At 38.3% G+C, this 24615-nt stretch overlaps 1 protein-coding gene across 2 annotated transcripts in view; it reads left to right on the forward strand.

Moving 5' to 3' along the window:
• The window catches only part of LOC133559355 (cGMP-dependent protein kinase 2), a 133222-nt gene that overhangs the window by 37449 nt on the left and 71158 nt on the right, over window positions 1–24615 (forward strand). For both annotated transcript variants that reach the window (XM_061911055.1, XM_061911056.1), the window contains exons 4-8: window positions 4270–4436; window positions 7676–7789; window positions 13788–13893; window positions 20990–21053; window positions 21160–21237. In XM_061911055.1, the coding sequence (XP_061767039.1) occupies window positions 4270–4436; window positions 7676–7789; window positions 13788–13893; window positions 20990–21053; window positions 21160–21237 (529 nt within the window). The remainder of the gene's footprint in view (window positions 1–4269; window positions 4437–7675; window positions 7790–13787; window positions 13894–20989; window positions 21054–21159; window positions 21238–24615) is intronic.

Here is a 24615-nt window from a genome sequence, read left to right on the forward strand (position 1 = left end):
CCTATCTCAGCTACAATCGGGCGGAAGGCAGGGTACACCCTGGACAAGTCGCCACCTCATCGCAGGGCCAACACAGATAGACGGACAACATTCACACTCACATTCACACACTAGGGCCAATTTAGTGTTGCCAATCAACCTATCCCCAGGTGCATGTCTTTGGAAGTGGGAGGAAGCCGGAGTACCCGGAGGGAACCCACGCGTTCACGGGGAGAACATGCAAACTCCACACAGAAAGATCCCGAGCCTGGATTTGAACCCAGGACTGCAGGAACTTCGTATTGTGAGGCAGACGCACTAACCCCTCTGCCACCGTGAAGCCTATTTAATACATATATAGACAATACTTAAAGTTCTCATGAATAAATACCTGAGGATTTTTGTTTCATAACATGAGATGATTAGCATGATCTATGTGCTTAATAAGGTCCAAGGTGTTAATTTTCTTCTTCTTTGTACTTTGTAAACAATTTGAGTTTGAACAGTTTCTTAAACTAGAACTTGAATACACCTCACGGTGATGCTTGGACACGTCATTAGTGATAAACCCGGGGTCATACGGTGTTTCGGGTCTTTAATCATCAGACACCCTCGCCCGGGTGACCCAGCCGGGGGTGATCAGACCCGGCCTTTGTCCAAGTAACGCAACACAGATCCCCCCTACGGATCCACAGCCACCGGGAGGCTTTTTCTGCAGCCTCAAGGATGTTCTTGGTGGCTTTTCTCGTTTGCAGTCCTCTCATGCCAAGAATTCTGAACACACGCTGTAGTGAGTGACCAGCAAAACTCCTGCACCCAATTTCGACTGGTTCACAGCAGGCTCTCCAGCCGTTACTCCGACACTGCAGTGAGCTCAGCGTATTTGGCCCTCTTTCGCTCATTTGTTTCATTAATCCGCTCCTCCCAGGGGACAGTGAGCTCCAGTAGCACCACTTGCTTGGTTGAGTCCGATGTTAAAGGGGAACATTATCACAATTTCAAAAGGGTTGAAAACAATAAAAAATCAGTTCCCAGTGGCTTGTTGTATTTTTTGAAGTTTTTTTCAAAATGTTACCGGTCCCGGAATATCCCTAAATAAAGCTTTATTTTGCCTTGTTTTCACCATCTTCGAAACCAATATTAATTTTCCTGTGACGTAATACAGTGCTGCCAATTTAAACAAACAATGGGGATACCACAGCAAGATATAGTGACATTAGCTCAGATTCAGACTCGGATTTTAGCGGTTTTAAGCGATTCAACAGATTACGCATCTATTGAAACAGATGGTTGGAGTATGAAAGTATTGAAGAAGAAACTGAAGCTATTGAGCAATAGCTATTGATGTTATTCATAGCCACAGCATGGCTGAATAGCTGCGTTAGCATCGCCGGTAAAATGTGCGTACCAAACGATCAGGACTTTTGTTTTGTGTGATAATGGAGCAACTTAAATCCGTCGATTGGTAAGTGTTTTTTCCGCATTAAATGTGGGTGGAAGGAAACGTAATATAGTTGCAAATGCATCTGCAGGTTATCCATACCTCTCTGTGCCATGTCTGCTTTAGCACCGCCGGTAAATAGCATGTTAGCGTTGATTAGCACAGCATGTTAGCATCGATTAGCTGGCAGTCACGCCGCGACCAAATATGTCTGATTAGCACATAAGTCAACATCAACAAAACTCACCTTTGTGATTTAGTTGACTTTATCGTTGCAAATGCATCTGCAGGTTATCCATACATCTCCGTGTCATGTTTTTGATCGCCGGTAAAATGTGGAAGCACTCCCACACATTCAATGGGGGTCTGGCGGCAGACACTTTCGCATCTTCGGGCCAGTGGTGCAGCTTGAATCCCTCCCTGTTAGTGTTGTTACACCCTCCGACAACACACCGACGAGGCATGATGTCTCCAAGGTTCAAAAAATAGTCGAAAAAAGGAAAATAACAGAGCTGAGACCCAATGTTTACAATGTGTTGAAAATGAAAATGGCGGCTGTATTACCTCGGCGATGTCACATTCTGACGTCATCGCCTCCAGAGCAATAAACAGAAAGGCGTTTGATTCACCAAAATTCACCCATTTAGAGTTCGGAAATCGGTTAAAAAAATATATGGTCTTTTTTCTGCACCATCAAGGTATATATTGACGCTTACATAGGTCTGGTGATAATGTTCCCCTTTAACACAATGTCTGGGTGGGGTGACGTGGTAGCGATATTGGCCGGGAACTTGAGTTGCCTTCCCAGGTTAACATGGAGCTGCCAGTCACGAGCGGTGGCGAGGAGCCCTCCTGAGAAGTTCAGCTGGCGGTTTGCCTTTTGTGCTGCTCTGATGAAGGTGATTGACTGCTTTGGGGCGGCATTGGACTTGCTATTTTGTATCGCTGCGCAGATAGAATCCGCCAGGGCTTTTAAAACTTGGCCGTGGCGCCAGCGATACCGCCCCTCCCCTAGAGCCTTTGGGCAACAACTCAGGATGTGCTCCAAGGTGCCCCTCCTCTGGCACAGTTTGCACTCCGGAGTGTCTGCTAGGCCCCAGGTGTGCAGGTTGGCGGGGACTGGCTGAGAAATGTTGTGCGCAGAGGTTCAGCTCTCCAGAGCTCTGCCCAGGTGAGTATTCGAGGTTCTGCATGCTCCCACCTTGTCCACGCCCCTTGTTTGGACATGCTGACCATCCGGCTGCAACGTTCTTCCTACACCTCTGCACGGATCTCCTCTTGGACCAGTTGGCGCTTCCCCTTGCCACGGGTCCGGTCCAAGCGTGGCTTTGGAAAGCTGCCGAGGCCTGCCCTCCCCCTTGCCACAATACCTAGCAAGGTTTTGTGGTCTGCTTACGACTTCTTGTGCCTGTCACTTCCTCTCGGTCTTAACAACGATTCCTGCCGAAGCGACCTTGACATCTGCAGAGTCCCTGTACATCAGTAACTCTCTGGAGCGCGTGACCTTGAATTCCTCCAACAATCCCCTAAGAGGGAGCTGCAACTTGGTGGAATGGCCATAAAGAGCAATGCTGCTGAAGGACCGAGGGAGCCCCAGCCATTTCCTTAGGAATTGACCGATGGTCTTCTCTAGTACCTCAACCGTCGTCATTGGTACCTCGTAGATTAACATAGGCCAGAGTATTCTAGGCAAGACTCCGTGTTGGTACATCCAGGCTTTAAACTTTCCTGGGAGACCATATTTGTCGATGGCTGTGAGCCATGAGGTCAGGTCGCTCTTTGTCTGCTGCAAAGCCACTGCATCCTTCAGGGAGCTATCAAAGATCTTGCCCAGGCTCTTGACACGTCTTTTGGTCACCGTTGGAATCAAGGACCCTCCAACTTTAAAGCGGAAATGGTCGGCCACTTTACCTTTCTATATCATATTAGTACTTTTGCTTAATCCATTCCATAATTGAATTCCACATACTGATATACTAAAGGTTTTAAGTGTTGTACGGGCATACAAATGGTTTAAAACAGATTTTTAGTTAAGGTTATATTTCTCCTCTTTTGTTGAAAAGAATGATTGTACATTTCTGGGTAGCATGTTTTCGTTTGCTTTCTGCATAATTTTGCACTAAGTCATTTAATTTAAATATTTTTGATTCAATAAATAAAGGGTTTGAATGTTCTCGATATCCAACATGATGTAATAATGTAACTGACATCTTTCAAAACACAGTTAGTGACTGAATTGTACTTTTGTAATTATGTTCCCATATTTCTGCACAATAACTCAGATATGGTCTCACTAGCAAGCAGTAGAGAATATGTAGGGATTTTTGTTCCAGAACATATTTTTCTTTATTCATTATTGACATATTTCTTGCCTCTTTATGTTGTACATTGTTTTACGTGAGATCTCCAGTTAATTTTATCGTCTATTAAAATACCCAAAAATGTGATTTCTCTCACCTTTTTAATGTCTAGTATGTCTTTTTGTATTTGTGTTTGACTTATAACGAATAACACTGTTAGTTTAACTAAGATTTAAAGATAGTTTGACAAAAAAACAGACTATCACTTTATTTGTTCTTTTTATCTTTTATCATTTGTAATAGCTTCTGTGTTCCTGTTAGTTAAGTAGCTTCTTAACTTGTTTATAACCAGCCCTCTGATGCTGTACCGTTCTAATATGTTAATTAAGATATTATGATTTTGTGTCAAATGCTTTTGTTAGATACATAAACACTGCAGGGCCAGGAGACAACCCACACAAACATAAAGACGAGCCTGAACTCTCCCAATGCAAACTGAAAATGTATTTTTAGCACGTTCACCTTTTGTGCGTCTTCTTTTCATATCAGGACTATAAAGATGATGAATGATGCCTTCATGAAGAACGACTTTTTGAAAAGACTAGAGCTGCAACACTTGAGGGAGATGGCGAACTGCATGTATGAGAATGTCTACACTGAAGGACAGCTCGTCATCCAGGAGGGTGAATCTGGAAACTACCTTTACGTGCTAGCAGGTCAGCTCACTATCCATGTGAAGCAAAGATAGATGTATTGTATGAGCAGTCTATTTTATGTCTGGTTTTTACTGAAATATTATAAGCACATTTGCATGTAGGGGTGTCCAGATACAACTTTTTCCACTTCGATACAATACCGATTTTTAAACCTTGAGTAGTGGTTGATGCTAATATTAATCTGATATGATATCAGCAGGAATCCTAGTAGATTTTTTTTTATTATTCTGTAGTGTTGAATGTTCGAAAACATTTGATCAAGTGAAATTACAACCGGTACAACATGGATGGATGGATGGAAATTACTCAAACAGAATAATGGTAACTATGAAATACGCTAACCTTATGACAGACTTATGTTGTCTTTAACTTTATTTTTAGTGACACCCATGAAGTTGAGCTCATGCTGGAGTAAATTGAATAATGCGGGGATGTTTGTTTTTGGATATTTTGATACTTGTCTGCCTTGGAGACAATGCAAATATGATAATTTGATAGTTGTTTGTATTGCCAAATGAGCTGCTTAAGACTGCAATAGAGTTCAAATAAATACAATTATTACATACAATATTGTGCAATTGTTAATTCTTGTCAGCTAGACAACTTCGAATATGAAACTGATATATGATATAAACTCAATGAAGGCAAAGTGAGATATTTCAAGTCTGTATATGTTTTGATAATCATGTTTATTAATACCCAAAAGGTTTCTGAGATTTTCAATTGAATGCTTTCATAAACTATAACAATCAAAATGATGTAAAAAGGAACGTAAACATTTTTTGAGTTGCATATTATGAGCCTATCTCACATATTAGTTTCACCTTGTAAATCTAATTTCTGGAATAAACAAATCTTTGCACAATATTCACACTTTGAAATCCACCTATATTGTTTATACATTCAGCTTCATTATATCCACCAGTGCTATAAGTAGTAGACACTAAAGCCGCCATTAAATGTAATTTTTGACAAAACCCCTTTGTATATTGTTGGCGGTTAGTAAAACAGACTCTAAAGTTAAGATAGATTCAATCACTAAAAGCATTTTTGGTCAAATAAACATACTGCTAGAGAAATAAAAAAATGCGGACTCACTCAAATTTACTATGTATGCAGATATTTTCTGACGTCAGAAGTTGTCACAAGTCAGGGCAAATCTTAAACAGCTCATTTTGGAACCTTCTTCTAAATTGTTTTATAAATATGGTTTGAAGAGTATTTTTCAGCACTTACAGATTTTTCCAAAAAATCATGCCAGAAGGCAAGAAAAATGGGTCTTGCATAATATCACCCCTTTAAGTAGATTTAATGTATGCAGTACTGAGCTAGCAAGTTGTGTTGCTGTGTGGATCATTCAAACTCATTTCACCTTACCCAATATCATATGTACACACTTCTGCACAATGAAACCTGGGATTTATCCATGGAATCAAAACTTGTCCAGTCTGCTAGAAGCCATCAAATGTGAAAATTTTGCACTTAATTTGGTTACAGCGATGAACTTCAGTCATATCGAGACCACAATGAGGATGCCGAACATGCAGATGAGCTTTTTTGAGACGCTTTCTGAACGTTCTTCAATTAATTTTCAATTTACAGTGGTACCTCGGGATAAGAGTGCCCCTGCTTATAAGTTTTTCTGGATAGGAGCTATCTTTTGACAAATATTTACGCATTAGGTTGCAAGTGAATAGTCAACTTATGGGCCTCCCCAATGTCACAGTGAACCCTGTAAGATTTGACCATACCATCCTGTCTTACTTACCAGAATTAGCTTCTAACCAGAGATGGACATAACTTTGTTTTTCAAAGCATGGAAAAAAGTGACTATAAAGGACAGTGCTGAGAAGAAAAAGTGGATGATATTCATTAATTAAAGAATAAAATCCATCAAAACTTTCACAAAGTGTTTGAGTGGCTAACTTGGTGAAGCTGTTGGAGTAGCACTGCTGGTTTACACCATAATGAAACGGAATTGGAAGGGTTTTAAAATTATAACCAATATACATTTAGGCCTCCACTCAGGCTTGATCTCAGGGACCCCAAAGGGTTTTGGTCAAAAAAATTTAAAAAATGTGTCATTATTCGGTATTATTTTGTTTTTTTATTATTCAAGTTTTAAATCTCCAGATCAACATTAGGTCCATCTGTCAATATAATGATTTTAAAGATTTAAGTTGTATGCTCTTTTTGTCAAAGAAAACGCTGTATTTTGATGGAAAAAAACACAAAACATGCAATATTATTACCCAATATTTTTTAAGTGGAATATTTGAGATTATATAATAATTAGAGCCTTTAAAAAGTCACTAACTAATAACAACATTGATTTTAATTCATTATTATTTTTGAGCTATGACACTTAAAAACAAATCACACTGAAATTATTGGGGATCCAAAAAGGTCCTACTCATTAAAGTGTTAAAAAAGAAATTATACATTTTTTTACTGTTTACTTTTTACACAATAATCTCTAGATCAACTTCAGATCTATCCGGCAATTGTAAGTTTTATTGTTGTTTATGTTTTTTGTTTGTTCGTTTTAGGCCCTTCTTTAAAAAAAAAAAAAAGCTCAGTTTTTTATATGGCAAACACAAAATATGCAACATTTTCCCCAAAAAATATCTCAAAGTTGAAAATTCAACGTGACGTAATTGGAGCCTTGAATAGGTCAATAATTCATAATACCATTGATTTTAATACATTTTTCAATCGTATTTTTAAAATGTGCCGGGGGGCCGTTAAAAAATTACCTGCGGGCCGCAGGCATTAAAATGTTAAAAAACAAATTATACATTTTTTTACTGTTTACTTTTAACACAATAATCTCTAGATCAACTTTAGATCTATCCGGCAAATGTAAGTTTTATTGTTATGTTTTTTGTTTGTTCATTTTAGGCCCTTCTTTAAACATTTTTTACATTTAAAACATTTTTCAATCGTATTTTTAAAATGTGCCGTGGGGCCGTTAATAAATTACCTCCGGGCCGCAAATGGCCCCCGCGCCGCACTTTGGACACCCCTGCTCTAGGGTAAATATCTTAAAAATGATTTAATAAAACTACTGTAGTGGTTTGTACTACATTTTAATGTATTGTTATTCGTAAAATATTTCCTTTTTCAAAGTTTGTTTTTGAGCACCATATGCTTATAATAATTCTAAAAGTGGCTCATAAGTCTGTGAGCATTATTTGGGTATGCAAAGTGAAAGTTGCTTAGGATGTTGTACATTTCAGATGGCTTGCTGGAAGTCATCCAGAGTGGGAAGTTGCTTGGTGAGATGCGTCCTGGAACAGCATTTGGAGAACTGGCTATACTGTATAATTGCAAGAGAACAGCCACTGTAAAAGGTCAGTGATGATACTAATCTGCTTTAAAAGATCACATTTTTTTCAGCCAAATAGCAGTAAAATATTTAACACACCTCAGTGTTATGCAGTGCAAACATTTACCGGTATTGTATATGCCAAACCAGATGAACACAGGATTAGATAATATTGATCTTTTTTACTTTTTATTATTATCATGGGTGTAGCCCGCTTTCCGCCCGAATGCAGCTGAGATAGGCTCCATCACCCCCCGTGACCTCAAAAGGGACAAGCGATAGAAAATGATGGATGGATATTGTAGTAACTGAACAAAACTGTAAATTGATAAAAGTATGGGGTGCCTGATGTAAACATGTTATCACATATTTTGCTCAGTTTCCTCACATTTAGCTAATTTTTCTTGATATTTGAAGTATAATTTGAGTGAATCGAAATGTTAAATATTTTTCTAAACATTTACCTTTACACTTGGCGAGATATTCAGATTTAACATTTTAATTTAGATTCAACATTACGTTCAACATTTGAATCTAACATTTAGATTTTAGATTTAGCATTTATATATTACATTTAGGTTTGTGTTTTAATTTAACTTTAGCATTTACATTTAACATTTAAGTTCAAAGTTAACATTTAGACTTTAAGTTTGGACCCAAAATTTATATTTAACATTCATATTCATATTTAACATCTAGAATCAACATTTGAGTTTAACATACTGTATATTGTTGAAATTATGTTTAGCATTTAGATTTAAAATGTACAATCAACATTTTGAGTCAACATTTATATTCAAAATGAAGTTTAGCATTGAGATTTACTATTTGTATTTGCAATTCTGATCTATATTAGGGATTTAGATGTAACATTTCATATTTCTAAATTTAACATTTAGATTTAGATTCAAGACTTAGATTTAACATGTAGCAATAAAATTTTGTTTTGTAATTCAAATTTAAATTTCACATTTAGATTTTAAATTTAGATTTGAAATTTCATATTTATAGATTTATTTATTTAGCAAATGCAAAGTCCTTTAGCCAAGCAGTTCCCTCTTGGTCTAGTGTGGAGAGTGACTATTCTCCAGTATGGAGTCACCGTTATGTTGGATCCACTATGGAATGGACATTCACAATATCTTGTTAGACCCACATATGCGGTCCTCTCCAAGGTTTCTCATAGTCATCATTATCACTGTCACCGACGTCCCACTGGGTGTGAGTTTTTCCTTGCCCTTATGTGGGCTCTGTACCGAGGTTGTCGTTGTGGTTTGTGCAGACCTTTGAGACACTTGTGTTTTAGGGCTATATAAATAAACATTGATTGATTGATTGATGTGTAAGGGGCAGTCTTTAAAGATGTGTTCCATTGTCTGTTTCTCTCCACAAGCACACAGTGGGCTACGGCAACTGCCCCATCTGTAAAGGCTGGCCAAGCACTAGCTATGTCCAGTCTTGAATCTTGGCCACTGTGTCCGTGGTCAGTGCCAGGCACCTGTTAGGAAGGATCTGACAGATGATCGGCTTTGGGTAGGAGGTTTCTGTAGAGCTCCTAGAAAGCAGATGAGGCTCCAACACTTCCTGCTAGAATGGGTGAAGTTTAGGTCAGCTACTGTCTCCTCCCACTTTTTTCCAGGCTGTAGTTAGCAATTCAATTAGGTGATGTGCCATGTCGGAAACCGCTAATGTATCTTATAGGCTCGTGGGAGGGCAGGACTTTCTTCGTCTAATGTAAAGGGGTCGGTATTCTCGGGGGATTGCTGTATGGGCTGTATGTGGCGCTGAAAAAGCGGTTTTAAACTTCGTCTACGGCAGGGGTCTCAAACTCAATTTACTGGATGCAGAAACTGAGTGAGACTGGGCAGCAAGAAAAGATTTCTTAAAAAATCTAACATGCACTTTTTAATGAATTCACCTTCTATGAATGGCTTTCCCGCCCTAGCAACATACCTGCCAACCCTCACGATTTTTCCGGTAGACTCCTGAATTTCGGTGCTCCTCCCGACAATCTACCGATGCAACCATTCTCCCGAATTTCTCCCAATTTTCACCCGGTCGCCATTGTTAAGGGCTGCCGTGACTGCACTGCCTTTAATGTCCTCTACAACAGTGGTTCTCAACCTTTTTTCAGTGATGTACCCCCTGTGAACATTTTTTTAATTCAAGTACCCCCTAATCAGAGCAAAGCAATTTTGGTTGGAAAAAAGAGAAGAAGTAAAATACAGCACTATGTCATCAGTTTCTAATTTATTAAATTGTATAACAGTGCAAAATATTGCTCATTTGTAGAGGTATTTCTTGAACTATTTGGAAAAAAAGATATAAAAATAACCAAAAAACTTGTTGAAAAATAAAAAAGTGATTCAATTATAAATAAAGATTTCTACACATAGAAGTAATCATCAACTTAAAGTGCCCTCTTTGGGGATTGTTATAGAGATCCATCTGGATTCATGAACTTAATTCTAAACATTTCTTCACAAAAAAAATAAATCTTTAACATCAATATTTATGGAACATGTCCATAAAAAGTCTAGCTGTCCACACTTAATTTTGGATTGTTGTATTATTTTTTTCTATAGTTTATGAACTTACATTCATATTTTGTTGAAGTATTGTTCAATAAATATACTTATAAAGGATTTATGAATGGCTGCTATTTTTTGGAATATTTTTATTTAATCTCACATACCCCTTGGCATATCTTCAAGGACCCCCAGGGGTACGTGTGCCCCAAATAAGAGAACCCCTGCTCTACACCATGTCAACGTGCACACTTTTACTTAACACAACCAACACGACGGCTCTGTAATATGCTGTATGAGACTTGTGCAGGACATCACAAGTGGCTGCAAGACATTCTTGGTCAACAGCCATACTCGTCACACTGAGGGTGGCCATATAAACAACTTTAACACTGTTACAAATATGCGCCACACTTTGAACCCACACCAAACAAGAATAACATATACATTTTTGGGGAACATCCGCACCCTAACACAACTTAACACAAGAGAACAAATACCCAGAATCCCTTGCAGCCCTAACTCTCCCGGGCTACAATATACACCACCTCAACCGACGCAAGTAGGGAGGTTGGGAGGGTGGTGGTAGCGGGGGTGTGTATATTGTAGCCTGGAAGAGTTAGGGCTGCGTGGGATTCTGGGTATTTGTTCTGTTGTGTTTATGTTGTGTTACGGTGCGGATGTTCTCCCTAAATGTGTTTGCCATTCTTGTTTGGTGTGGGTTCACAGTCTGGCACATATTTGTAACAGTCTTAAAGTTTTCTTTACTGCCACCCTCAGTGTGACTTGTGTAGCTGTTGATCAAATATGTCTTGCAGTCATGTGCGTTCGAATCACATGACCAAATGCAACATATAACTGGGCTTGTACAATGCCTGTACAGGATGTAGGGGGCACTAAAGACAGTGCCATTAAGGCACCTCCTGAACATTGATGACTGGGCATAATTGAAAGCGATTTCGAGAGAATACATCCCCTGAAAATTAGGGGTCTCCCGGGAAAATTGGGAACATTGGCACTGGCAAGTATGACGCTGTCAAGCGGCGTTCACATTAAACTCGCAGGCCGCACCAACATTAAATTGTCATATCAAGGTGCGGGCCGCATGTTTGAGACCCCTGGTCTACGGTGATGATGTGGAGTGTGATGGTGACAATACTCCGGTTCAGGATTTTACTGTATTTATTTCAGTTGGCCTTGTGAAAGTTCCAGCGCATCTTCCTCCCTTGGGCTGTTTATGACTGGAAGTTGTAGGCCAATGTGTATGAGCGAGGGCCAGTGTTGACTGTGTGGAAAATTGGCAACATTAGTATCTGTTCAGGATAGGGGGTTCCATTCAGATAGCTGGCCCAGTACAGGTCAGGAGAATAGTCCTTATTCTAGCTTGCTGAGTGGAATTTTTTTCAGGTTGTGTATAAAAACAAGGTCATTTCTAGATGTCCAGTCTAAAAGTGCCTCACCGTCACTGTCCGCTGTTGGGGTATCCCTCGACAGGGTGGTGGCTTTTAAAGTCTCCCCACTAAGTTGGCAGGGTGAGATAGGGTGGACTAAACCTGCAGATCCCAGTTGGCACTAGGGGGTTAATACACATTAGCAGTATGGAAGCCACCAATGATTATGGTATCTGAGTAGTGTGTTGTTGTTGGCAAGTCCGTTTATGGCGTGGGGTGTGTATCACAGGAGGTCAAAACTGTTGATGGTGTAGCGACCTGCTACCGCTGTGCCTATCTGGGTCTCTTGGAGACAGATCACATCCAAAAGATGTTGGGAGGCAAGGACTTCGATAAGGCTTCGCTTGGGAGCAGAAAGGTCTTCAGCATTGAGTTGTACAAACCCCAATTCCATTTTAATTGGGAAATTGTGTTTGATGTAAATATAAACAAAATACAATGATTTGCGAATATTTTTCAACCCATATTCAGATGAATATGCTACAAATACAACATATTTGATGTTCAAACTGATAAACATTTTTTTTTTTGCAAATAATCATTAACTTTAGAATTTGATGCCAACAACACGTGACAAAGAAGTTGGGAAAGGTGGCAATAAATACTGATAAAGTTGAGAAATGCTCATCAAACACTTATTTGGAACATCCCACAGGTGTGCAGGCTAATTGGGAACAGGTGGGTGCCATGATTGATCATAAAAACAGCTTCCCAAACAATGCTCAGTCTTTCACAAAAAAGAATGGGGCGAGGTACACCCCTTTTGTCCACAACTGCATGAGCAAATAGTCAAACAGTTTAAGAACAACGTTTCTCAAAGTGCAATTGCAAAAAATTTAGGGATTTCAACATCTACGGTCCATAATATCATCAAAAGGTTCAGAGAATCTGGGGAAATCACTACACGTAAGCGGCATGGCCGGAAAACAACATTGAATGACCGTGACCTTCGATTCCTCAGACGGCACTGTATCAAAAACCGACATCAATCTCTTAAGGATATCACCACATGTGCTCTGGAACACTGTGTCACTAAATACAGTTCGTTGCTACATTTGTAAGTGCAAGTTAAAGTTCTACTATGCAAAGCGAAAAGCCATTTATCAACAACATCCAGAAGCGCCGCTGGCTTCTTTGGGCCTGAGATCATCTAAGATCGACTGATGCATAGTGGAAAAGTGTTCTGTGGTCTGACGAGTCCACATTTCAAATTGTTTTTGGAAATATTCAACATCGTGTCATCCGGACCAAAGGGGAAGCGAACCATCCAAAATGTTATCGACGCAAAGTTCAAAAGCCAGCATCTGTGCTGGTATGGGGGTGCATTAGTAAACAAGGCATGGGTAACTTACACATCTGTGAAGGCACCATTAATGCTGAAAGGTACATACAGGTTTTGGAACAACATATGTTGCCATCTAAGTGCCGTCTTTTTCATGGACGCCACTGCTTATTTCACCAAGACAATGCCAAGCCACATTCAGCATGTGTTACAACAGCATGGCTTCATAAAAAAAAGAGTGCGGGTACTTTCCTGGCCCGCCTGCAGTCCAGACCTGTCTCCCATCGAAAAGCTCTTAATAAAACAAGAATGGAAAGAATTCCACTTTCAAAGCTTCAACAATTAGTTTCCGCAGTTCCCAAACGTTTATTGAGTGTTGTTAAAAGAAAAGATGATGTAACACAGTGGTGAACATGCCCTTTCCTAACTACTTTGGCACGTGTTGCAGCCATGAAAATGTAAGTTAATTATTATTTGCAAAAAAAATAAAGTTTATGAGTTTGAACATCAAATATGTTGTCTTTGTAGTGCATTCAATTGAATATGGGTTGAAAAGTATTTGCAAATCATTGTATTCCGTTTATATTTACATCTAACACAATTTTCCAACTCATATGGGAACGGGGTTTGTAGAAAGTAAGTGTGTCACTTTGTTTGTTTGCAAGTATTCATATGACAACAAACAAGAGATTGACGATTTTTCAGTTTACCTTGTTAATTAAAAAAAAAAAAAACTAAGTCCATGATCCTTTCATTCCACAGCTGTGACCCAGTCCCACATTTGGGCTTTGGATCGTCGGACTTTTCAGATTATCATGATGCGGACGGCACAAGCCCAGCATGAGGAATATTTCAGCTTTTTGAGCAGGTGAGGCACCCTCACAAACGATGTTATCCAATTTGCAAATATTGTAACATTAGTAAGTCAATAATTTAGAACTTGAATTAGGTCAGCGGTCTCTAAATAGCAGGCCCATAATTTGTGGCCCTACACCAAACTTCAGAGTTAGTGTAACTGTGGCCCACTCACTCTGGGCAGTTAATAGTTAAATACTGTATATTTTGTCAATCTAGAATCCCATTAAAAAGAACACTACCTCAATAACGGTGCAAGCACAACAATTACATCACAACAAACACATTGAACAAGACAACGGGCATCTTCCTGTAAGGAAGCAGAAGTGAACACAACAAAAGGGCCAAAATCCTAACATTTAAGCATTAAATATTACATTTTTACACGTGTAAAACTTTAAGGTCTACCATAGCTGATGGTCACTATCCTCCAGGGGCCCCTACTTAAATTAAATTTGAGCCCCCTGAGTTACGTTTTTCTGTGAGTATTTTTACAATTTACGATTATTCACCATCACAGTGTATTTCTAATTTGAAATGATCAATTACTTTCTTCTGGAAAATTCTAAAAATTATTATATTTACCATTGCGAACCATTACCATTTTTTCAGGGACATAACAAAGTACAAAAATGCAAATACGAGATTATTGGCATTTGGATGATCATCCTTTCATAGCCAATGACTGTGTGAAGTCTGAGCCCAAGACAGTTTTACTGCTTTCACTTTTGTTTTCCATAAGCAGAAAGCATGCTCTATTATTGGTCATGGTAATAGTTGGCTGTTCACAAACATGGTTAGCAGCTTACCCTGAGGACCTTTGTACAATAAGAGAAGATAAAGAGAAGAAAAAAAAGTAAAGGTTAAGAACGGGTGATTGCTTTTGCTTTTGAAGAATATTTAATGTATTCACCTTAAAAAATATTTGAAATAATTAAACTGTTGAAATGGTTTTCATAATATTAATTACGACTGTCTTCGACTAACCCAGGATTTCCACTGAATACGTAACAGCTGTTGAACAGCGCCGACCCGGAAGGTCTGCCGCTTTCGCCAATCCCCACTGGCCCTTCTGATGCGCATTGTCCAAACATAAGCAGATTTTAGCTAAATTGATCTGCAGTGTTGCGCCGAATGGCAAATATAGAAGCTCTACTATCTTAGAATGTTCCGTTTCTGAACAACGTGACTACAGCCATAGACGAACATTCGATCTCTTTATTAACTAGCGCGAATGCAATCCAGGTAATAGATTTACCAGACCTGCCGTAACAAGCCGCAAACAGCTGAGGGAATGAGGGCGCTGACGTCACGTCACTTAGCAACAGGCTAAGCCTTTTAAAGGCACCTACACATATTACACACCTTGGTCTCATAAAACATATTAACTATTATGCCAGAAAGATTAAGTTTTTTTTTTTTTTTTAAAGTAGCTCAGTAATTTCATTAGTAATTCAATGCATTTTTTGGCAAAGTAACTAGTAACTATAATAATTTACTTTTTAAATATGAAATGTATTTTACGTTAAATGTTAAATGTATTTTTTCCAAACACTTGAAGTAATACAGCATAAAACTAATGTGGACCAGTATGTTTTTTTTAGTCAGTGGACAACAATAATATATAGTAGATCACATGACTTCAAGACAGCATCAATCTCATTCATTTAAATCAAAACTGGTATTCATACTTTATTTAGTGATGTAAGAATTAAACGTCCATGTAAAAGTAGAGATGTTCACATTTCAGCCTACAAAAATTCCACTTCCAACTAGAGAAAACACATTGCAATAAGTTTTGTAAATTTTTTTAAATGTTTTACACATGCACACACACACACACACACTATAACGACAGTTGTCGTCCAATAACCCTTACAAATAGGTACTAGTGACTCACTAGTTACTTAGTACTTGAGTAGTTTGTTTGATTCAATACTTATTCTTACTCAATTATTTGGATGAGTAATTTTTACTTTCACTTTAATAATATTCCCCAAAAGTAACATCACTCACAGTATTTGAGTACAATTTGTGACTGCTTTACCTGTGGCTACTTAGGTAACATTAGCCATGGACAGAGGTGGGTAGTAACGCGCTACATTTACTCCGTTACATCTACTTGAGTAACTTTTGGGATAAATTGTACTTCTAAGAGTAGTTTTTATGCAACATACTTTTACTTTTACTTGGATATATTTATAGAGAAGAAACGCTACTTTTACTCCGCTCCATTCATCTACATTCAGCTCGCTACTTGCTACTTTTTTATCGATCTATTAATGTTTGTTTTGGTTTTTCAAAGTAGGAACTGCGCATGCCTGTGTTTCACCAATCACATGCAGTCACTGGTGACGTTGGACCAATTAAACAGAGCCAGGCGGTCACATGACCGTGATACGTAAAACCCGACTTAAACATGTTGACAAACTTATTGGGGTGTTACCATTTAGTGGTCAATTGTACGGAATATGTACTTTACTGTGCAATATACTAATAAAAGTTTCAATCAATCAATCAAAAGTGAAAAGGAAAAAAGACACTTTTTATTTCAACCGTACTTACCGTCAAAAGCCTAAAGACAGATTGCACAGTTCCTGTCTTCACAATAAAAGTACCGCTCCATCGCGCCTGCGCTAACAAAATAAGAGTCTCCGAAAGCCAGCGTAAAAAAGCTAGCAAGCTACGGTGTTTGCCGCCAATGTATTTCTGGTTTAAGTGTATAAAAACGAATATGGAAGCTGGACAAATAAGATGCCCAAAACCAACGACTTTTATGTCGTATTAGACAGAGAGGGGGACTTTTTTCTCCTCCGTTTGAAAACATGGACGTTATCAGCAATACTGTCTGATTCCAATCAATGCAAGTCATAACAATCAGGTAATAGACCAACTTATATTCTTGTCTTCATGAAAGATAGGAATCTATATGTTAAACATGCATGTATATTAACTAAAACACCTTTAACATGTCAACAAAAACGGCAAAATAAATAAATATAACTTATATATAAATGTATGTGTGTATATATATATATGTATATATATATATATATATATATATATATATATATGTATATATATATATGATATCTGTGTGTATGTATATGATATGTGTATGTATGTATATGTATATATGAGGTAGATCACCTCGACTTGGTCATTTATTAAGCAATTGATTAACGTTGAAAAACTATGGTCAATTGTACGGAATATGTACTGTACTGTGCAATATACTAATACAAGTTTCAATCAATCAATCAATCAATCAATCAATGCCTACTGAGCCATGGTGCTGTTAAGTTATTGTGGCTCAATGAGCCTTAATGTTTTTTATTTTAATGTACTATTATTTAATATATATTATTGTTTTAGTTGCTTAAGAGATAATCCTGGCTCTGAATTTCATTTGCTCGTTGCTATTCTTACGTTTTTGTGTATTATTCGTTGCCATAATCATTAAACAAACAGGTTACTCAGTACTTGAGTAGTTTTTTCACAACATACTTTTTACTTTTACTCAAGTAAATATTTGGGTGACTACTCCTTACTTTTACTTGAGTAATAAATCTCTAAAGTAACAGTACTCTTACTTGAGTACAATTTCTGGCTACTCTACCCACCTCTGGCCATGGATGTTTTGACCACTGGTTGTTCTGAGTCTACCAAGGTTTCAAAGAGCATAAACTGGTTGGTGGCTTGTTTGTTTGGATGATTGCACTTTAAAGGAACAGAGAGTTCTCATTGAACTCAGATTCTGGCTCATTTTATTATTCATTTAAAATCTGTTCCTGATAATGTTTTTTTTCCTCCCATTGTGTTTTTTTTAATCTATTTTGGCACCGTATTTTGTTGATGTTGCACTGTGGTCTTGGCACAGTAAATATTAAATTGTGCAAGTTTTGGGAATGAGCTTAAGGCGGGCACATAGTGCATAGCTGCAGAGCAACAAGGCGCTCGGTTGTGTTTAAGAGCTAAAATGTGTGCCTGTACGGCAGGTCTTTTGTCACTCTGCAGGAAAGGGGGCACTGATAATGCATCTTTTTTTCAGAATATTTTTGGGATATCCATGAATGTTCTCAAAGATCGAATGGTCGATCACAATCAACAGATTTGTGACCCATGATCTAGAAGAGGTAAAAGTCACAACAAGGTGTTATGATTCCTTGCTTGGGTCATGTTTTGTTTACTTTAGTATTTCCTTAGTTGTTGGTTAATTCTGGTTCAACCCCCTTGTTTGTGTTCTTAGTTGTCATGGGTGCTGATGTGTCACCTGCCTCTGATTAGTGGTCCGGACGCTCACTTGATACCAGTCATTATTCAGAGAGCTATTCATATTCCCACCTCGTGCCATAGTCTGCCTGGCAGTCTTGTTGGCATTGGTATTCATGAGAGTTTAGAATTACTAGCTTCTTGCTCCCGTTTTTGCTAAGTCTTGTTGTTAAGCCTTTGCCGTAGCTTTTTCTATTTTCTGATTTTTGCCTTGTTAGTGGAATAAATCATCCTTTTTACCTGCACATTGCTTCCTGATGTCCTTCTGCATCTTGGAGAAACAACCACCGCAAAACCATGCGACCCCGACGTGACACAAGATTTGCATGAGTGAACTACTGTCACTCCCTCTACACTGGAATGAACCAGGCCTCAATCGCTCGATTGCATTTATTCCAAAATGCTGCTGCTCGCCTAGCACTAAAAAACATGAACACTTTACCCACATTTTAGCGTCCCTTCACTGACTCCCAGTTTATTTTGGAATTAATTTTAAATATTATTGTTTTTAAATCTTTTAACGGATTAGCGCCACAATATGTGTCAGACCTTTCAAAAACCAAAAACCCGTTTAAAATCCAGAGGTGATCGTGCATTTTCTGCTGTGGCTCCAAAAATACGGAACAATATCCCTCTTGGTATTCGGACGGCACCCTCTTTAATGAGTTTTAAATCACGTCTTAAAACATACTTTTACTCTTTGGCTTTCAAACCAGCATGAGAGCTGTGATTTTAGTCTATTTTATTTTCTCTGATGTATTTTATGTATTTATTATTTTATTTTTAAATGTTGTAAATTGTCCCTGCGATGAGGTGGCGACTTGTCCAGGTGTACACCGTCTTCCGTCCGATTGTAGCTGAGGTAGGCACCAGCGCCCCCTGCGACCCCAAAGGGAATAAGCGGTAGAAAAAGGATGGATGGATGGATGTTGTAAATTATTGACTCTCATAGTATGTATGTCTCAACTTCTGTGCAGCACTTTGTGAAACTTCCATTGTTGTTGTTTTTTAAATGTGCTACATAAATAAAGTGGATTGGATTGAACCAGCAAAAGGATCACTACTGCTGCCAGAGGGGAATAGTGAGGTCAAAACTACACGGTAGCATTATGCGCTAGTGTTCTGTCGAAATGAGCTGCTTTGTCAAAAAAAAACTTACCGGTTGCTTTTACTAGTAAGCAATGGTGATGAAACCAAAATGTAGGCTACCAATATTTGCATCAATTTGAAATCCACGGACACAATGAAAGGAATATAATTTTGAATAATTACTCTTATGTAGCGCGAGTGATAAAGCCTACATGAGGTATGTCTAAACAATCTATTTATGTGCGATTGTACTTTTGTTCAAGGAAAACTTTAGCGTTGTAGTGCATGCGTGCACATGCTCAGTGGTGTTGGGTAGCTTTTTTTTATGGATAGCGCATTTTGACAAAACGCCGTATCCAATTTCCGTTAAAGTCCCACCAGTGCCAGTAACCCTCCCTACTTGAGACACTGTTTAACCCGTTTCAGTCAACAACCATCCAATGTCGACCAACTCATCAAATTCTTCGTTTTTGTTGACATTATATGGGAGCCAAAATAGTAATTTTTATGGAAATTGGTTTTCATTTTAGGGCTGTCAAACAAAGAAAATATTAAATCCCAATTTAATCGCAGTTTGTTCAGAGTTAACCCAGAATTAATCACATTAAAATGTGTACCCTCGACATATCATTTTCAAATTGTTGTTACCATGGCAAGACAATTAGTTTGTATAATGAAATGTTTTTCAAACATTATGCTTTTTTAATCAGCTCAACACAAAAAGGACATAAACAAGCTTTTAATGACTATTTAAAAAATTGGTGTCTTGCCAGACTTTTTATTTTGTTGCAATACAACATTTTTGTTCCTGCTGTAAAAGTATTTGCATTCAAAGGAGAAGCTATGCCATGTTTAGATACCAGTTGTATGCATTAATAAAACACATTGTGGATTTTTACAATCACGATTTGATTGTCAAAGATGTTTGGTAATGTAATCTGTGATAGTTCTATCTAAATTTGGTAATGTAATCTATGATAGTTCCACCTAAATAAATGCTTCTCTTAGTTTGTACGTTACATGTTGTACAAGTTAATAGTATTGGTTTTGTTGCATGTCAATGTCTTGATCTTCTCTATTTATTCATTAATACAATTTAATATTCAGCCTGCTAAACATTCTGCAACTGAGGACTTTCAAACAGAACATCTTAGAAAATAATAATACACTTCAGTTCAATCTGCCAGCAAACATTTATTTAGGTAGAAATATCACAAATTCAATTACAAAACATCTTTGACAAAGCAGGATCGTAAAGTAAGACAGTTTTTCATTTTGCTATGGTCGTTAGACGTGTATTATTGTGAAACCATAAGTGTAAGATTTGTATAAAAGAGGTGTGTTGACATGTTTTGATGACAGGAGAGTCTTAGATAAAAAAGTTACTCCAGACATCCTCTATACCTTCTTTTTTTTAACTGAGCTTTCATTCCATCGGGGGCGGTATAGCTCGGTTGGTAGAGTGGCCGTGCCAGCAACTTAAGTGGGTTCCAGGTTCGATTCCCGCTTCGGGACTCAAGACTTCCTAACTATCCTTTCATTAAATTTTTAACAACTGTTGTGTGTGGTACTCGATCGAAAAAGTGGCTTTTACTTCCTCACGTGAAAAAAAGTAACATATCTATTGTTAGCGCAAAATGGCTTCCTGTTCTGTGCAAAGTAAGCTTCAAGATACAAGTATGGCAGTGATAACCTTGATTCTACAACATCAACTAACAAAATACACCCATTTCTTTCTTTTTTGTAAGTGTGTCCCTACTTCGAGAACTGCCAGAAGAGAAACTTGCCAAGATTGTTGACTGTCTTGAAATTGTGAGGCTATATTTTTATTTCTCTTGAATTTATTGTTTTGTTATAAGTTAAATTTGAGATGAATGACGAAGAACCATTTTTCGTTTTTTTATGTGTCTTTTTGCAGGACTACTTTGAGAAAGGAGAATACATTATTCGTGAAGGTGAAGAGGGGAACACTTTCTTCATCATAGCGAAAGGAGAAGTAAGATTTACCTGCTCACTTGCACAGCAAAGATTAATCAATGTGCGATCAGGGCTGGCGGGGGAGGCGCCTGTCATCATGGAAATAAACATTTTCGGCGTGGCGCAGTGGGAAATTGGCCGTGCGCAACCTGAGGGTCCCTGGTTCAATCCCCACCTAGTACCAACCTTGTCACGTCCGTTGTGTCCTGAGCAAGACACTTCACCCTTGCTCCTGATGGGTGCTGGTTAGCGCCTTGCATGGCAGCTCCCTCCATCAGTGTGTGAATGTGTGTGTGAATGGGTAAATGTGGAAGTAGTGTCAAAGCGCTTTGAGTACCTTGAAGGTAGAACAGCGCTATACAAGTACAACCCATGTATCATTTAATACATAAAATAATATTTGTCCATTGAACCGTTTCTCTGTATTATTCCAATCTTGTTTTTTGTTTTTTTTATTATTATTTCTATGATAAAAGTTGTTGAATTTCCTGATCAAATCCAAGGCACAAACCTGAGATGAAGTTGAAGGAACCGACCATATATACTTTATTGCACAATATTTAAAAACTGGGTTGGATGGTCTGTGCTTGATTTCGTTTGTCTGCAATATTATATTTGGAAGAAACTTGTTTTCTTTACTGTAAAGCAGGGGTTTTGAACTCAGATGACTTGGGGCCACTGACTGCAGACACTGGGTGAGGCTGGGCCGCAAGAATAAATTTCACAAAATATCTAATATGCGATTTTTAATTTGTTCATCGTCTTTATATAGTTTTCCCGCTCTGGCAACATACTTACCAACTCTACCGATTTTCCAGGAGACTTCCGAATTTCGGTGGGCATCTATCAAAATTGTCCCGATATTCGCCTGGCCAATGGCCAAAAACATTAAGGGTGTGTCGTATTAGCGCTGCCTTTAACGTTGTATACGTCATATCATTGAACAAGCTCTATCTGACAATTACAGCATGCTGGCTCAGCCATATACGTATAAGACGTATAAGTATTCTACAGACACACATTGGTGACTGCAAGACATACTTGATCAACAGCCATACAGGTCACACTGAGGGTTGCGATACAAACAAATCTAATACTGTTACTAATATGCGCCACACTGTGAACCCACACCAAACAAGAATGACAAACACATTTCGGGAGAACATCTGCACCGTAACACATCATAAACACAACAGAATAAATACCCAGAACACCTTGCAGCCGTAACTCTTTTGAGCTACAATATACACCACCTCAACCGACGCATGGTTTAATGTGTGGCGGCAGGGTTGGGGGTCGGGGTTTGGTGGTAGCGTTGGTGTATAATGTAGCCCAGAAGAGTCAGGGCTGCATGGGATTCTGGGTATTTGTTCTGTTGTGTTTATTTTGTGTTACGGTGCAGATGTTCTCCCAAAATGTGTTTGTCATTGTTGTTTGGTGTGGGTTCACAGTTTGGCGCATATTTGTAACAGTGTTAAACTTGTTTATATTGCCACCCTCGGTGTGACCTGTGCGGCTGTTGATCAAGTATGTCTTGCAGTCACTCACATGTGTCAATTAGCCATATCCATCATATGGCTGACCTGACAAGCTACTTGTACAGGTTGTAGACTCCAAAAGTAGAACCTTTGCGGCACACACTGAATAATTTACAAGTCGGAGAAACTCAACATGAAATTGAGGGAATGATCGCCCTGAAATTCTTAAGTTTGCCGGAAAAATTCACGCCACATATATAAAACTCGCGGGCCGCACTAAAATACATTTTCATATCAACATGCGGGCCATAATTGGCCCGTGGCCGCGTGTCTGAGACCCCTACTGTAAGGGGTGTTCCTACCCGACATCAGAAAAGAAAAAAAACAGTATTGGTTTACGGTACATCTGACTGCATCCAAAATCTCTGATATTAACACTTCAATGGGGGCAGTCCTTTCTACAACCCCTGACAAAAATTATGGAATCACCATACTTTGAGGATGTCTTTTCAGCTATTTTTATTTTATTACCGTTACACAAAACTATAGTAATTACAAATGGCAACTCTCTAATTTTAAAAAACACACACAAAAAAATGAATACACCGGTGTATATATTGTGGTAGTGCGTAACAGTTTAATTTTTGGATCAAGTAGAGTAAAAAATTATGGGACCACTCAAATCTGAGGAAAAATGTATGCAATCACCCTGTACATTTTCATTTCCAAAGCTAACACCTGTTTTAGATTAAATATGTTCATTTGTCTGCAGTTAAAAAGGTGAACTGTTGCAACAGGTAGATTGACATGAATCATGGCTCCAACATGATAGAGATCTAAATTGAAACAAAGGAGAGGATTAGCAAACATTTTAAAAAAGAAAATCATCATACAATGTTACAAAAGATGTTGATTGTTTACAGTCAGCTCTGTCTAAAATCTGGACCAAACAACATGGAGAAGTTGTAAAAGGCAAGAATACTGGTAGACCAATGAAAATAACGCGGGATGGGCACCGAATCTGATACATTATTGTCACCGATCGAATCCCGCCAGTCCAACAGTGCAATAATACGGTACCTAGGTCGCACTGTTGCACATTAAATCACGTCTGGTTGCTGACTCAGCCGGCTCGAACTCGGGATATAGCGATAAATGGTATTAATGAAGTAAAACTCCCAAAGGTTACTATTACCATTTTAAAAGAAAATTACTTAAAATAATTAAAAAATAAAAAGGGATAACTGCACATTGATAAACCCACGGACTGACTGGCGCTTGCTCGCTAGTTTAAAGTTTGGCTGCCAAAAAGTGAGTCAATACTTTGCCACATCTCATTTGTGCACGAATTATTTGTTTACCCCAAGATAGTTACATATGTAATTATAAAGTACACACTGTGCTGAAAAGCTGAAACCTACCCCAAACTACAACCTATGTTTGCCAAATTGATTCAAAGTAATATTTTGATACGTCTTCTGTGCGAGAAGCACAGATGAGATGTGTCCATATCAAAACATTACTTTGAATCCCTTTTTGGCAGCCAATAATAAATTGATTTAATGAATAGATCCAAAAACGTTTTTATTATTTATTATGTGCTTGAACAAAGGGCATTTAATATTGTATGGAGCTTTGAAACAAGAAAAGGGTTTTAGCACATCAACATCAAATCGATTAATACCATAGAAATGGCCAAAACTTTAAATTTTTTGGACATGATAAAGGCCTAAATTGTTTCAAACACATATCGTTACAATAACCACAAATATAAAGTGTTTTTCTTACCTATAGTAATCAGTTGTTAGACAAAGTACAAGCAGTGGAGCTTCAGCATACGGCGGGAATCAATTTTTGGCAGGTGCCCCCCTGAAAAAATGAATTGCCCCCCCCACCCCCGAAATGTTTTTCTGCAGCTG

The sequence above is a fragment of the Nerophis ophidion genome, linkage group LG09, assembly GCF_033978795.1.
Source record: "Nerophis ophidion isolate RoL-2023_Sa linkage group LG09, RoL_Noph_v1.0, whole genome shotgun sequence".
In the NCBI taxonomy this organism is placed as follows: domain Eukaryota; kingdom Metazoa; phylum Chordata; class Actinopteri; order Syngnathiformes; family Syngnathidae; genus Nerophis; species Nerophis ophidion.